The sequence below is a fragment of the Pinus tabuliformis genome, chromosome 1_1, assembly GCF_031772625.1.
Source record: "Pinus tabuliformis cultivar Carrire ecotype Pingquan chromosome 1_1, CPIR1, whole genome shotgun sequence".
Taxonomy (NCBI): domain Eukaryota; kingdom Viridiplantae; phylum Streptophyta; class Pinopsida; order Pinales; family Pinaceae; genus Pinus; species Pinus tabuliformis.
Window position 1 is genome coordinate 800993312 of NC_142297.1, and position 17005 is coordinate 801010316.

At 36.9% G+C, this 17005-nt stretch overlaps 1 protein-coding gene across 1 annotated transcript; it reads right to left on the reverse strand.

The window, feature by feature from the left end:
* Positions 1 to 209: 209 nt before the first annotated feature.
* LOC149216430 (TMV resistance protein N-like) lies at positions 210 to 5348 on the reverse strand. The gene is made up of 6 exons (XM_089389953.1): positions 4822 to 5348; positions 3610 to 4711; positions 1592 to 2011; positions 1299 to 1502; positions 944 to 1144; positions 210 to 860 (listed from the first exon to the last, which is right to left on the reverse strand). Exons 1-6 carry the CDS (start codon positions 5346 to 5348, stop codon positions 210 to 212), a joined length of 3105 nt encoding a protein of 1034 aa, XP_089246079.1.
* Between the last annotated feature and the right edge of the window lie 11657 nt (positions 5349 to 17005).

Here is a 17005-nt window from a genome sequence, read left to right on the forward strand (position 1 = left end):
CAAAATGAGAGATCTAAGCACTTAAGCTTAGTCATAATAATAAGTGTTTTTCTAGAGAGGGTCAAACTGGAGCAACCCTCCAAATGCAGGTGTTCAAGTTGCGAAAGATTCCCAATGCTTATGGGAGCTGTCAAATTAACGAAGGTGTTTGGTGGTATCTTCAAATTTTTGCAATGAGACAGGTCGATGTGTTTCAGTTTTGTTAACTTTCAAAAGGAATTTGGAAGCGTTTTCAAACTTTCACAGAACTGCAGATTGATGTGTAGGAGAGTTGTTAAATTCCCCAAAGAATCTGGCAGACTCTCCAAACCGCGACACCAAGCCAGATCGAGATGCTGGAGATTTGATAAATTCACGAAAGAATCTGGCAGCGTCGTCAAAGTCTTGCACTTAGTCAGATTGACATGCTGGAGATTTTTGAAATTCCCCAAAGAATCTGGCAGCCTCTTCAAACTTTCGCACCCGGCCAGGTCGACATGTTGGAGATCTGTTAAATTTCTTAAGAAATTTGGAAACACCTCCAAACTATGGCAATCCAGTTTGATGCGTCGAAGACGTGCTAAACTGCAAATGGAAACTTCGAACATACAAGCAGAGCTGTCCAGGACAGACCACTTCTGACGCCATTTCAAACCATTTTCGTCGTTAGGTACTTCTGTTATCACCCCCTCGAAACCCGGAAGGATCTTCAATTCAAACTGTTTTAGAAGTAGATATTTTAAAGATGGTAGATAACAGAAGTCCGGTGCTAGAGATATCCCATTTGCTGCAACCAGTTCTAGGTGCTCCAGCTTCGGCAATGACTTTGGAAACTCTACATGTGGAGCAAAAAGAATTAACGCCCGCAACTGGAAAGGCGCCTGCAATGTTCACATTTCAATCTTAAGAGAGATAAAATCCCAATGATTATCTTGTACAAATTATTACAAGTACATCTATTTACCTGAGATTCGCACTGCCACAATCTTTGCAATTTGCTGCTCCTTAGCTCTAGATATTTCAAAGACGGGAGATTAAACTTTTCTGGTAACGTTGCTATAGATGTATTTCTTGCTACAAGCTTTTCTAGGTACTCCAGCTCTAATGACTTTGGAAATTCTACAAGTGGAGCATAAACAATTAACTCCCTCAACTGGCGAGGTGCCTGCAATGTTGACGTTTCTACCATACATTACAACGTGTACATCCACTTAACTGAGTTTCTAAAGCTTTCTTAAATATTCTCGTTTCAATCACAAGAAGGATAAAAATACAGTAATTATTCTCATCTGCGCATTACGACGTGTACAGTTAGTTACCTGGAAATCGCTTTGCCACAATCTTTCCAATTTGTCGCTCTCTATCTTTAGATATTTCAAGGAGGGCAAATAAAAATCTTTTGGTAACGTAGTTAGATCCTTGCATTTTGCGTCAAGCTTTTCCAGCCACTCCAGCTGCCCTAATGACTTTGGAAACTTTACAAGTGGAGCGCAAATAATTAACTCCGTCAAGTGCACAGGTACCTGAAATGTTCACGTTTTGCTCAGGTATTAAAGAATGCTAACACTACAGTGATTCTCAATTGCAAATTACTACATATACATCTACTTACTGGAAATTTACTTGTCCACAATCTCTTCAATGTTTGACTGTACACTTCAAAAACTCTTAAATCGTGCATTCGAATCGAAGATGGCAGAACATCGTAGTCACAGTCAAACCAGCGGAGCCATATGAGCTTCGATGACTGCACCCGAGTCAATATGCTTTCTACATCATTGCCCCCTGCTTCAAGAAGTTGCAAGTTTTTCAATTGCCACACCTCAGGATTGGACCTTTGAATATCGCCGATGGATCCTTGAATATTGTAGTCGGTCATCCTTAATCCGAGCACTTGTGTTATTGCCCATATGCAGTTTACAAGCAACCGTTTTTTCAATCCCAACACCTCAGAACTGGACCCTTGAATATCACCTGTGGATCTTCCAATCTTGTAGTTGGTCAACCTAATTCCGCGCACTTGTGTTGGTTCCTGTTTGCAATTCACAAGCAAAAGTCATATGTTGCAAATTACACCGGATAAACAAATCTTAAAAAGGGACAGAATACTGTCAAAGAAATATATTCCAGATTCCCTTTAGATACACATGATGAATGATATATATTCTAGATTCCCTTTAGATACATATGAGGAAAGACTCCAGTGGTATAAAAAAAAAAATTATGATATTAAGACATTCCTAGGAAGCTGAAATGTTTTAATTGGTTAGTTCTTCACAACCAAGTGTTTACTTGGGATATATTAATCCATAGGGGATTTCAAGGACCAGCGCCCTATGCTTGCAAGCCATGGAGGACACACTACCTATTTTTAAAATGTCCATTTCTCACAGCTATTTGGGATGGAGTTATGACACTACTCAACATCAAACGAACAGGGATTGATTGAGGGATGTCTATCCTCGTGGTTCATTCACATAAGAAACACTCTACATTACTCTTCTATATATTCTCGGGATATCGAGACGCAGAAACAAAAAAATCTTTGAACAATGAGAACCAGATATCAGGAAAACAATAATAAAAAGTACTGCATAATAAAAACGCTACTATAATTATTAGAAAAAGCCATAGAGGTACCATCAAGTATTTTTGAACAACCAGAACCAGATTTCAGGGAAACAATAATAAAAACTACTGCATACTTTGGGGAGATTGGACTAATTATTAGAAAAAGCCATAGAGGTACCATCAAGTATATCGACACCGGAAGGAACTCCCAGCTGGTTTTTTTTGTTGGGGCGTGTATACAAAGCAAAGAAAATGTGGACACTGGGCATATATTGTAATGGTATTTGGTACATTTTACCACTTTTGGTGGGAAGGAGGAAAGGGGGCCGAACTTATTGCGCTATGGGGAACATTACCATGTGCAAAATGGTTGGGCATTGAGAACTTAAAGATTTACAGGCATTCAAAAAGTGGCATAGAATGGGTAGAGGGATCATTTCAGTTTAATTCATTGATTCGTACTGCATGGATGAGCCGCATTCAGATTTTGGAGCAGACCTTTTATCACATCACATACAGGCATTTGTATCGTGAACAAAATGGGGTTGCAAACATGTCAAAAAAAAGGAATTGCAGCAAAAACATGTATGATTCACTTTTATGCACATCAACCAGGTTCAGTTGTAAATGAAGGAACTATAGAGATCATGTACCATAGCATTCATAATATGCATTTTGTATAAGTTGTAATGATTCTTATTAGGCTATGAAAGAGATAGTACAGAAACAACCAGAATCTTATTGAGACTATGAAAGAGATACTACAGAAACAATCAGAAGGGTTATGCTAATAGATTTTTAAGTAAAATTATAAGTAGATTTCGGGGATATGATATGTAAGTAAAATATTGTATTAAGTTTTAAATGGAGTTACAATGATAAATCTGTGACAAAATTGTTTATTTGAGGAAGCAAATCAGAAACCATCTACGGTAATCCAGCTATGGTAATCACTTTTATTAATGAAAAATGATATTTTTTTCGGCTGAAAAAAAATAAAATCTTGAAAATGGTTGACACATCAATATGTTCGGTTGATTGGTTGATTGAAGCACATACCGTTGATGATTGCTCCAATTGTTCTTTAATATCTTGAAAGTTATTTATCCGATGCCGAAGACGACGTGCCATTGATCCTGGAGAATAGGCAATGTTTCTTCCCATGTCTCTCAGGTGATCGTGCATTCTTATCATATTTCCACTATCTATTTCAACCAGACACTTGCTTTCCAGATTTCGAAACGCTACAGAACCACTCCATCCTGATCCGCGCCATATTCTTATCCACCTGTCCCTGTCTTCTCCAATGCAAAAACAAGCGATATCTAAAAATATCTGTTGTTTCTCTACATTGAGTGAGTTGTAACTACTTCTAAGTCTGCTCTCTATTTCAGCTGGCAGTTTGTTAATTCCATCCAACAACTCTTTCCAATAAGTAATGTTGTCGTTTTTTCCACACAGAAGAGCCCCTATCACTTTCAACGATAACGGCAATCCATGGCATGCCTCTATAAACCCATCTACCAAATTTCCAAATCCTGGTAGTGGATCTGGTTGAAAGAAAGCATGAGAGCAGAAAAGCCTTCGAGAGTATTGTTTGTTGAGCCCCTGTAACTGATAAATTGATGATTCTAATATGCCTGCACTTTCAAGGACACCCCTGTCGCGAGTTGTAACCAAAATCAAGCTTCTGGAGTTAAGGCCATTCTTAATTGGTAAGAAGGCATCCAGTTGATCAGCATGATCTACGTCATCTAGTATTACAAGAGCGTGACAAGATGAGAGTTGGTTACGAAGTATCTCTTTCCCTTCTTCCCACCTCTCAATTTTGATTTCCTTATGTTTCAAGTCTTTAATTAGTTGACCTATTTTAGCAGCGTTGTCCTTCACATCAAATAAAATGGAAGAAATCTCGTAATTTGATCTCTTAACCTTGAAAAAATATCTAGCCAAGGTCGTTTTCCCAATTCCGCCTAAACCCCAAATCCCCACAACTTTGGCCCCCGCTGCGTCTTTACTCTGACGCTGCTCTGATAGCACTGTCGTTTCCAATTCTTCTAACTTTTGTTCCAAACCAGTTGGATATTTTGCCACATCCAACGGTGGTGGACAAATTAGCAGCACGTTTTCCACCACTTTACGCAGTAGCTCCTCTTTGTCCCTGAATATAGTTCAGACGTTAAAATAATGAGCGAGAAGAGACTAGCTGAATTGTCAAAGAAATCAAAACTTTAAAATGTTATAAAGATTTGAACAATGGCGGATCCTCACCCGTTAAACGCATCCAGCTCCAAGCCGCTTATATCTGCAACATCAGAAAGAACCTTTCTCCATTCTTGAATTGTTCGGCTGCCGTGTCGTTTCTTCTTTTCGTGTGTGCGCAGGGCTTTAGCGTACGGTCCATCTTTCTCTGTGCCCGTCCACTCTGTCCGCCGGAGATGCTCAGGCTTAACGTTGTAAAATACAGGAATAATAGTTTTTCCTGACTTTACCATTGAAAGGAGTTCATTGAGGCACCATTTCGATTCCGCATAGCAGGGAGAGAAAAGTGCAACATGAACAGACGCGGCTTCAATAGCTGATTCGATTTGGGCAGGTATTTTCTGTCCAACCTGCATTTCCGGCTTGTCAAGAAAGACCTGCAATCCTTTAGCAGTAAGGATACGGTAGAGATCGGTGGCGAAAGTAGCCTTGAGATCAGGACCACGATGGCTGATGAACACATCGTAGTACTGCTGAGTATGAGAAGTGGACACATAACGGGCCGTGGAGGAGAAGCAGGTTGCATAACGCGCCATGGAGGAGAAGCAGGCTGCAGCAAGAGATTGGAATCTGGATGGATTGAAATGAAAGAATAAGATAATGTGCGGGCACAGAGATATAGACTATATAGAAATGTGCGCTTCCCTGCCTTCCTCTGAAAGAAAATATCCACGCGTTTGAAGAAGATGCCGCATATGATGTGATTGTCGATGTCGTTTCTCATGAGGGACTTGCACCACGGCTCCGCGATCGGATCATCTTGTCTTTCCTTTTTCTAATGCATGGGAAAAATCTTAATCTTTTATAATTCAATTATAAAATTAGGAGTGGGACAATATCAAATGAGCAGTGCGAACAGTCATGAAATAAAAACCGAGTATCTTGGATTTATTTTTCCCTAAAGGCTAAATACTTCATAGTTCGGCTTTGGGTTGTGTGAGTCAGTCAACTAAGTAATATCATATACAGGGCCTTCGGCTTCGGTTTGTGTGAACTTAGCTGGCTTCCATTTAATGGCATCGATTTAGTCGTTCAATGGCCTTCCCGACGCAGCACGAAGCCAAACATCCGGTTTAAAATAAAATTATACCTAAACAATTAAGTCAAATTTTATTTTAGAATGAAAACATAAGATCATGCACAGATCGATTTTAGAATTTTTAATTACAAGCTTTCGGTGTCGGTCACGAGATCAACTGTAAGAAATATTCAGTCACGCGTGTCTCAGCCTTTGAGAAGGTAAGGCGTTGTATATTGAGGTCACATGGTTTTTTAAAAAATGTGATTATGGGGATGTTTGAATAGATATTTTTTAGAGTAGAAATTGAGTTAACATTATCAAAACATTTTAATTATTTAAAATCTTAGAAGTTTTATAACAATAGTTTAGATTTCTCAAAAATTAATTTTGTTGTAATAATTTAGATTTTCCAAAAAATTTACTAGATTTAATTTGAATATGTCATATTTTTAAAAAAAAATTGACAACAATTTTATAAATCTAGATTACAACTATCAAAATTTTAAGAAATAGCAACTTTTTACACAATTTTCTTGTAACTTTGCATGACAGAAGCAAAGTTGAGTTCGATTTAATGGCCCTTCTTCATGCATTCAGGGGCCTTCTGGAAGCCAACTAATGTACAAGGCAACCAATATTTACAATGCTATTGACTCATTATGAGCTTACACGGCAACCAATATTTATTGTGCTATTGACTCATTAAGCACTCTTGGATTTAAGCAAGTACATTACCCGGCCTTCTAGAAGCCAACTAATGTACAAGGCAACCAATATTCATTGTGTGAGCGTACAAGGCAACCAATATTTATTGTGCTATTGACTCATTAGGCAATCCTGGATTTAAGCAAGTACATTACCCAGCACTGTGATTAATGGGTCAATAACATCGTAATTATTGTTTGATAATGTACAAAGTTTTAGGCTTTGGGTTGTGTGAAGTTGGCTTCTATTTAATTGCCCATATTTATGGGTTCAAGGGCCATCGCCAAGGCAACTATAATATAGGGGTTGTTGATAATTTACAAGGTTTTAGGCTTTGGGTTGTGTGAAGCTGTATTCTATTTAATTGCCCATATTTATGCATTCAAGGGTCATCCCCAAGGCAGCTATAATATAGGCATTGTCTACCAACATCACAAATTTTCTGGGACGGCAAATTCTTGCGAGAATCCGGCCAAAAAATTTCGAAAATTCAGAATGCTAAAATGTTTGAATCATTTTTTTGATGGTGAAAATAGATTCAACACCATCAAGAACTTTGATGGTGAAAATAGATTCAACACCATCAAGAACCCCTGTGCATCCAAAATTTTAAAGTTTGACAACTGTAACTTAGATTTTCAAAAATCTTAAAATTTGACAATTGTAAACTAGACTTTCAAAAAATTCTACTAGGCTGTATCATAATCTTACCAAAATTTTTATTATTTTGCAAACTAATTTATAATTTTTTTAACCTACATTTATAATATAACTTATAAGATAAGATTTTCAAAAATTTCTACCATATTTTATCGTAATCTTACCAAAATTTCTATTATTTTCTAAACTAATTTATAAATTTTTTAACCTATTGTATAATATAGCTTATAATATAAGGTCTTGGTTTATGAATGTTTTAAACTAGATTTATAATATAGGGTCTTGGCCTTCCCCTTGTGTGAAGTTCGCTTCTATTTAATTGCCCTAATTTATGCGTTCAACGGCCCTCCTGAAACCACCGTGACACAATCTAGATTTGTTTAAAGGGAGTTTGAATTTCAGATGTTTTGATCTATTTGGTTAGTGATAAGTTTGTGATTTTTCCATATTTAAAATTTATTTTTAATTGTGAAAAATGAATTTAGCTTAAAAGATTTGGAAGGTTTGAATTGTGAAAACTACTCCATCCTTGTAGTTTGGGAATGTTGATTGTTGCTCTTCCCATAACTTGTTCGATCATGATTTTTTGAGTCACCGTATATGTGTAGCTTGGGGTTTCCAAGGAAGTTGTTGAACCATAGGAGATCCCAAAGAGCTACTGCTTCAGCTTTTGTATTGGTACCATCCCCACATCTCTAGTGCATCTTGTATATCAAATCAGCATTTATTGCAATCCAAAATCCACATGCACATTTGTTTCCTTGTGCTGCCCCATCAAAAAAACCCATAGGGTAAGAGTAATGTAAGTCATTCTTCATTTTGGATTTCTCTTTAGAGCATAATGACTGTGCAGAATAAAAAGAAAGATTTGTTATTATTTTTTCAGTGATTATAATGAAACCATCCCTATTATTTTGAAATATGTTTCTGTTCCTCCATTTCCAGACTTCCCAGAAAAGAAGAAGAGATATAATACGCCATGCAGGTTTCTGGGAGCTCCACCATTTCAGGGACTCTCTAATGCAAGGATGCTGAATATAGGGGGAACCTATAAGAGAAGAGATTATTCAATTCTGGGTCCTGACCCGAATCTGTCCATATTAGCATATTTCATACAATTCCTAAATGCCCGTGGCATCTTTTTCTGGGGCCAAGCCATAAAAGAATGGCAAGGAAACCTTCCTATCTGGAAAAATGTAGAAGATCTGGGTTTAACCGATTGCTTGAAAGAAGAATGGAAGCAACTCATAGCTTATATGAAACATCTAGGCATTTGTAGATCTAGGGCCCAGGACAAAATAATTTGGTCGGGGAAAATGCAATCAGACAACTTAGTGGTGAAAGACATCTACCAAACTTTAACAAGAAAATTTGTGAGGAGAGAGGAGAATCATGCCCTTTATGCCTTCTAGAAAACAAAATCCCCAATCAAAGTTATTATTTTTAGTTGGCTTGTCTACCATCAAAAGAATCTTGTTTGGGAAAACCTGCAAAAAAGAAATTGCCATGGGCCGGGCATTTGCCGCATTTGTAGAAATCACTCAGAAGAAAATGATCACATTTTCCTACATTGACCTCCCACTACTTGGGTTTGGAAAAAAATTCTCTTCTCTTATAGGTTTCCCCTATATTCAACATCCTTGTATTAGAGAGTCCCTGAAATGGTGGAGCTCCCAGAAACTTGCATTGCATATTATACCTCTTCTTCTTTTCTGGGAAGTCTGGAAATGGAGGAACATAGACATATTTCAAAACAATAGGGATGGTTTCTTTATAATCACTGAAAAAATAATAACAAATCTTTCTTTTTATTCTACACAGTCATTATGCTCTAAAGAGAAATCCAAATGAAAAATGACTTACATTACTCTTACCCTATAGGTTTTTTTGATGGGGCAGCACAAGGAAACAAATGTGCATGTGGATTTTAACCAGCTCAAGAAAAGATAGAAAAGATAGATCAACGCCTTAGAATTCAGCCTCTTCGAGGGGGCAACCTCCTTTACATTACATAAATGAACAATTCTTGGATGATTCAAATGACAAAACCTCCTTTCTATATATAGGAGTCTAAGGAGTCACAATATAATCCAGCCGACCTAACAATAATAATATAAAGCCACAAAAATAACAATAGAGGGATTCTATGGGCACATTAATAACAATATGGGGGCAATGAGGGCACAACAATATAAATAAGGGGTATAACTACAATAGTAATGGGGTAATCACTAGTATTATAGGGACCCAACATGCCCCTCTCCTTCAAAAAAGTGTTGTCCTCAACGCTTGAGTAGTTCTGGATACTTCTGCATAAAATTCTCATCCTCCCATGTGGAATCTTCAGCGGATAAGTTCTTCCACTTGATAAGATACTCTGAAATTGATCGATTTCGTAGCTGTCGAGTTCTTGTTTCTGTGACTGCTTTCGGTTCCAATATAATTTTTCCTTCCTCGTCAAGTTCTGGCAATATTGTTTGAACTGGGAGCTTGTCGCCTATAACCTTCTTTAAACATGAAACATGGAAAACTGGGTGCAATCGAGAAGCTGCAGGAAGCTCCAATTTGTATGCCATAGTACCAATCTTTTGCAACACCTTGTACGGACCATAATACTTTGGTGATAATTTATTATCCTTCTTAGCTTGCTTGAGGGACATTTGCTTATATGGTTGTAGCCGTAGGAATACCCAATCACCTACATCAAAACTTCTTTCACTGCGATGTTGATCTGCCTGTTGTTTCATTCTATTCTGTGCCAACACGAGGTTATCCTTTAAGAGTTGGAGGACTTGTTGTTGATGTTCGATGTGATGTTCCACTGCCTGAACCTTAGAATTTTCTCTTAAATATGATGTGATGGATGGTGGTTGATACCCATAAAGTGCCATAAATGGGGTCATTTTTGTTGCTGTATGGAAGGAAGTGTTATACCACCATTCAGCCAGAGGCAACCATTTGACCCATTGTGTCTGTTTATCAGATACAAAGCAACGAAGATATCCTTCCAAACATTTGTTTACTATCTCAGTTTGCCCATCAGATTGAGGATGATAAGATGAGCTATGAGCTAACTGAGTACCAAGACAAGAAAATAATTCTGTCCAAAAATTTCCAGTGAAAATGGGATCTCTGTCACTTACAATAATCTTTGGGTTTCCATGTAGCTTTTGAATTGTTTCCATAAATGCAGTAGAAACTGTACTGGCTTTAAATGGATGTGATAATGCACAAAAGTGTGCATACTTGGTAAGTCTGTCAACTACCACCATGATGACACTCTTTCCCTCAGACTTGGGTAAACCTGTGATAAAATCCATTGAAACCTCCTCCCAACGTTGGCTTGGAATGGATAAAGGTTGTAATAGACCCGGTGTCTTAATTGTTTCAACTTTATTTTGTTGGCAAACCAAACATTCTGCCACAAACTTTTGAATATCTGATTTAAGGCCATCCCAAAAAAATTCCTTCTTAACCCTGTGGTAAGTTTTTAAAAATCCTGAGTGCCCTCCTAAGGGAGAAGTGTGCAATTCCATAAGAATCTTTTGTTTTAGCTGGGAATTCTTACAGAGGTATAAGCGATCTTTGTACCATAACGAATCATTTTTCCAGCTAAATGTATCAGACGTACTGGAATCTTGTTGTAGCTTTCGAATAAGTGCCCACACTTCTTCGTCATTCTTCCATTCCTCCCTTGCTTCATTTATCCAATCTGGTTGGATAATAGAAATAGTGCACAACAATGCTTCCACATCCTCATCCTTTCTTGAGAGTGCATCTGCCACCACATTTTGCTTCCCTTTTTTGTAGATGATTTCAAAGTCATAACCCAACATCTTTGTGACCCACTTTTGTTGCTCTTCAGAGGATAATCTTTGTTCTAAAAAGTATTTAAGGCTATCATGATCCGTTTTTACCTTGAAGTGTCTTCCCATTAGGTAGGGTCGCCATTTCTTAAGTGCATGGAGTATTGCCAACATTTCCTTCTCATAAATAGCTTTGCTTAAAAACTTTCCCTTGATTGGACGACTTTCAAAAGCAATGGGTCTTTCATCTTGCATTAGAACAGCACCAATTCCATTTCCTGAAGCATCACATTCCACAATAAAGGTTTTTGTGAAGTCCGGTGTAGCTAAGACCGGTGCTTGGCACATTGCCTCTTTAAGATGTTCAAAGGCCTTTGTTGCTTCCGGAGTCCATGAAAATGCATCTTTCTTCAATAATGTTGTTAGAGGTGCTGCTATTCTCCCATAATTCTTAACAAACTTGCGATAATACCCTGTCAACCCAAGAAATCCTCGCAGATGCTTTATGGATGTGGGGATTTTCCATTCCTTAATGGCTTTAATTTTGCTAGGGTCTACCTTAACTCCTTCATGAGATACAATATGACCCAAATATTCCACCTCCTGGACTCCAAAAAAACATTTGGATCTTTTTGCATATAATTGTTTCTCCTCCAATAGTTGTAGCACCCTGTCAACATGTTCAACATGATCCTTCCAAGACTTGTTGTAGATTAGTATATCATCAAAAAATACTAACACAAATTTTCTAAGGAATGGTTTGAAAATTGAATTCATCAAACCTTGAAATGTTGAAGGTGCATTGGTAAGGCCAAAAGGCATGACCAAAAATTCATAATGACCCTCATGAGTTCTAAATGCCGTTTTCGGAATGTCTTCAATCTTCATTCTGATTTGATGATATCCTGAACGAAGATCCAACTTGGTGAAGTAAATTGATCCATGCAATTCATCCAGTAATTCATCAATGACAGGAATGGGGAACTTATCTTTAATAGTGAGCTTGTTGAGCTCCCTATAATCTGGACACATGCGCCATGATCCATCCTTCTTGTGCACCAATACTACTGGAGCAGAGAAAGAACTTTGACTCGGTTGAATTATACCAGCCTCTAGCATTTCTGCAACCATACGTTCAATTTCACTTTTTTGGACATAGGGATATCTGTACGGCCTGATGTTTGGAGGAACACTTCCTGGAATCAGATGAATAGCATGATCATGATCACGCATAGGTGGGAGACCTTTGGGAGTCTCAAATACCTTGGAATGATTGTCCAGGACTTTTTGGAGATCTGGAGAAATAGATGATTCCAATGTGGAAACATCTAGCGAACATAATTGTGCAATTACACCTCTTTGCTCCTTTTTTAGAAGCTTTGTCATACCATTAGAGCTGATTATCTTTCCTGGTTTCCCTGCAATACCCCTTAATTCAACTTCCTTTCCTTCCGTAGAAAATTTGATGAAAAGTTCTTGAAAATTAAAAGCTATTGTACCCAAGGATTGTAGCCATTGGACTCCTAGTACAACATCAGCACCTCCCATTGGAATGGAAAGCATTGGGCTAGTCAATACATATTCTCCCATGGATAGCTTGATATTATGGCACTTTCCAGAGCAATTTATTGTTCCTCCATTTGCAATCATCACTTGACACTCTGGTGCTGGATATAGGAAGCAATTCAATTCTTTTGCTACCCTACAATGAATAAAATTGTGGGTGCTTCCTGAATCAATCAACACTATTACCTTTTTCTTCTTGATTTGTCCTTCTATCTTGATGGTTTGAGGAGTGGTAATTCCCGCCAATGCATTACAAGATATGGTCGGATTTATTTGTTCTTCATCTAGGCTTTGTTCCTGGAGTATATCCTCTTCTTTTGACCTTTCTTGCTCCTTTTCTTCTTCCTCTTCACAATCTATGTAGAATAATTTCTTCTCAGCACACTTATGACCTTTAGTGTATTTGCTATCACAACTGTAACAAAGCCCTTTTGCTCTTTTTTCTTCCAATTTTTGTGGTGTCAACCTTATAGGTTGTGGAAGACTAGGGGCAACAACACTTCCGTCTTTATAGTTGTGAGTGGTATGCTTCCTGGTTGCCATAATTTTGCTTTCCATTTTTCTTGCTAACCTGAATGCCTTCTCTAATGAATCAGGTTCCCAAAGTCGAACATCATGTTGGATATTATCCTTTAAAGACCCTATGAACACATCAATCCTATGCTCCTCTGGAATATCTTTTACCCTTATGTTCAATTTTTGGAACTCCTCAATGTGCTCCATTATTGAACCCTTTTGTTTGAGACTTATCAATTGGCTAAAAAAAGTGTTGCTTTTTGTATCCTCATAATGTGCTATCAATTCTTCCGTAAAAATTGCCCAAGTGATAAATTGTTTACGAGAGCAAAGCCATTGATACCATACAAACTGATTTGGTTCCAAATATAAAGTTGCCATACGTACCTTTTGTGTGTTTTGCACATTATTGAGATCGAAGAATTGCTCCATCTGTAATATCCATGTGGCGGGATCCTTGCCATCAAACTTCCTCATATCGATTTTTGGAATATGGTGGGTCTTCGATCCAACATTAGAGTCTATGGAATCATGATTAACATTTCTTTTGTTCACATCATGAGTTTCCTTTACAACCTTTTCACCATTAGTAAGTATTTCTTGTAGAAAATTTGTCAAATTTGTCTTCAAATCTGCCATGTCTGTCTTCAAATTTGTCCTCAAATCTGCCTTCATATCATCCATCTTAGCTTCCATGCCCTTTATCTTAGATTCCACGCCATTTATCTTAGCATCTGTTAGCTTTTGTGAGCGTGACATTTGTTGCACTTGTTCTTGTAATTTTGATATATCATGTAGCATTTCTTCCTCTTCTTCATGAGTCATGCTAGAGCTTTCAGGTTCCTTACTAGGTGTTTGCATTTTCTTTCCTCGGGGCATCAGTTACCGATAATAATGCTTTACTATGCCCTTTGAATTCCTTCAAACCAAGCTTATGCAAAAATTAAAAAAAAAAATTAAAAACTACACACCTTTTTTTTCTTTGTAGAAGCCTGATATTGAATCTGATGTATCTCTGTAATTTCGAATCATCCAGTTCTGAAATTGTGATCTGTAGTAGCCTTCTATGTCCTCTTTCCAATGCCACTAGTCTGATCCAAATTGGATTCTCCAAGAAAGAGTTATGCACAATCTCCCACAGTGACTTGATTATAGACTAGTTCAGTAGAGCGAACTTGTATGAAGTGCCACGTGTCACTTTTTCAACCTTTGACTCTGAAAAATATATAAAAGAAAACTATAGTCCGTCCTCTTTCTGTACCTTCTTACGAAATTTCAATCCGATGATCAGAAAGAAAGTTATGACGATTTTCCCCAGGTCACCTGTTTTGAGTGTAATTCAGGAGTCTGCAAAAAGACCAACTTCCTCAGATCATATCTCCGAAAATATCGCGTGAAAAGCTCTGAAATTCGGACCCAAGGTTCAGCGCGATTTCTTCTCAAATGGGTTTTTTTTGTGACTTCTGAAACGTCACAGAAAAAACGTTATAGCGAAAATGCCACGATGACCTGTTTGGAGCAGCGAAACCCTAGAATCCAAAGCTCTGATACCAAATGTTATGAAACCAGCTCAAGAAAAGATAGAAAAGATAGATCAACGCCTTAGAATTCAGCCTCTTCGAGGGGGCAACCTCCTTTACATTACATAAATGAACAATTCTTGGATGATTCAAATGACAAAACCTCCTTTCTATATATAGGAGTCTAAGGAGTCACAATATAATCCAGCTGACCTAACAATAATAATATAAAGCCACAAAAATAACAATAGAGGGATTCTATGGGCACATCAATAACAATATGGGGGCAATGGGGCACAACAATATAAATAAGGGGTATAACTACAATAGTAATGGGGTAATCACTAGTATTATAGGGACCCAACAATTTTGGATTGCAATAAATGCTGACTTGTTATACAAGATGCATTGGAGATGCAGGGATGGTACCAATACAAAAGCTGAAGCAATAGCTCTTTAGGGTCTCTTATGGTTCAAAAAATTCCTTGGAAACCCCGAGCTACACATATACGGTGACTCAAAAATCATGATCGACCAAGTCATGGGAAGAGCAATAATCAACATTCCCAGACTACAAGGATGGATGGAAAGAATTGATTTGTTATGGAAGTCTCAGGATAGCTTCACAATGCATCACATTGAAAGAGGTTACAACAAAGATGCAGACATAATAGGATTACAAATGAACAATGATGACTGGCTATTAGAGATTATATGGGAGCAAGCCATATTCAACATGGAGAGCTTCCCCAATCCGTCTTAACCTTTTCAAGGCAAGTCTAAAAGTATTTTTTTTTTTGGATAACAAAAAGGTTTTTTTTTTTGTTTTTTGAAGATATATTGCTTGGCCATTGGGCGAAATCGATGTCCTCTACGAGGTCTACTTTTACAACTCCTTGCTAGATGGTGTTATTACAGGTCAAATCAGTCTTCATATCCTTGCGAACCAAATGTATTTTTTGTATATGAACATTTTTTCTCTGTACTAGCTCAAACAATGCTACAGGTCATACAAGTGCCTACAGACTTTCTCAAGGGAGGGGACTAATACTACTTTATATGTTGGTTGTTTCATCAATACAGAAACAAATGGTGACTGTTATATATTCCTTTAGTATCTACCATTGGATATGCTTCTCTCTGCCACAACAGTTTAGAATAGTATCATGCTTATATGTAAATTATGCTACGCTAATGTCTTTCTGGCTCTTGGTTTCCCCTGAGTCACAATTAGTATCTGATATTTTCTGAGTTGTTCTTAGTTATCTTTTCTAGAAATACTAGCATCTAGAAAGATGATATATGTATAATTCCTTCCAATATAATATAAATATCAAGCTTTTTTCATACTGGAAAAAAATATATGAATTCAACCCATTCTTATCAAATTGCTTGTATCATCTTTTCTTTAAAATTATGTTCTAAAAGAATAATTATTTCATTTTTCAAATTTAATCATATAAATTATGTATCAAATGGTAATGGGATTCATATTTCAATTTTGAAAGTTAAATTTAATTCTTTAATGTGACGTTGAGTTCATCTCTTTGAAAATGATAAGGTAAAATTGTGTGTTTTTGTCTAACCAGATTTTATAGCATTAAAGAGAGGAACAACATTTCTACCCATGAAAATTAGGAAATGTTTCCAATAGCAAAATAAACAGAGAAAAATAGTCCAGCCAAAGAGACAAGGCACAAAAAAAAATTCGAAAAAAAAAAAATTGTTTTAGTATTTCTAAAAATATATATTTTCAAATTTTTAAATTTTTTTATATCAAATGGAATTAAATTTGAGTTTAAATCTGAATTTTATAATCATGATTTATTGTCATGTCAAATTGTAATGGTCTTATTGAGCCGAGAAGCTTATTTTACAACCTAGTATGATCTGAGACACTCATTTTACAGCCCAGTATGATGTGTAACCTCGGTCCATCATAAAAGTTAATTTTGCTCATGTCTACTGAAAAAGAATAAAAAAAATCTAAAAAAAAAGTTAAATAAGTATACACAATATTTAAATGATGTCAGTTCATAAAAAAAAAAATTGCACTAGAAAAAATTGGATCCTTCTAGGCTCATGTTACATCGGTATTTAACAATAGGGGAATTTTGAGGTCTAAAATGGGCCTCCAAAGAAAAATGTACAACTTATCTCCCTAAGGTTTTACTCAAATTTTGAGTGGGAGTACTCGTTGGTGAAAAAAAATAATTACTCATCCAAATAGTACCCATGTTGCATACTTTTGATGGATCCTGCTACACAAAAAATGATAAATACATGAAAAAACGTGATTGCGATCACATTTTTAATGTATTTCTCATTTTTCGTGTAACAAGGTCCATCGAAAGTATGCAACATGGGTACTCATTGGATGAGAAATCAAATTATGCATC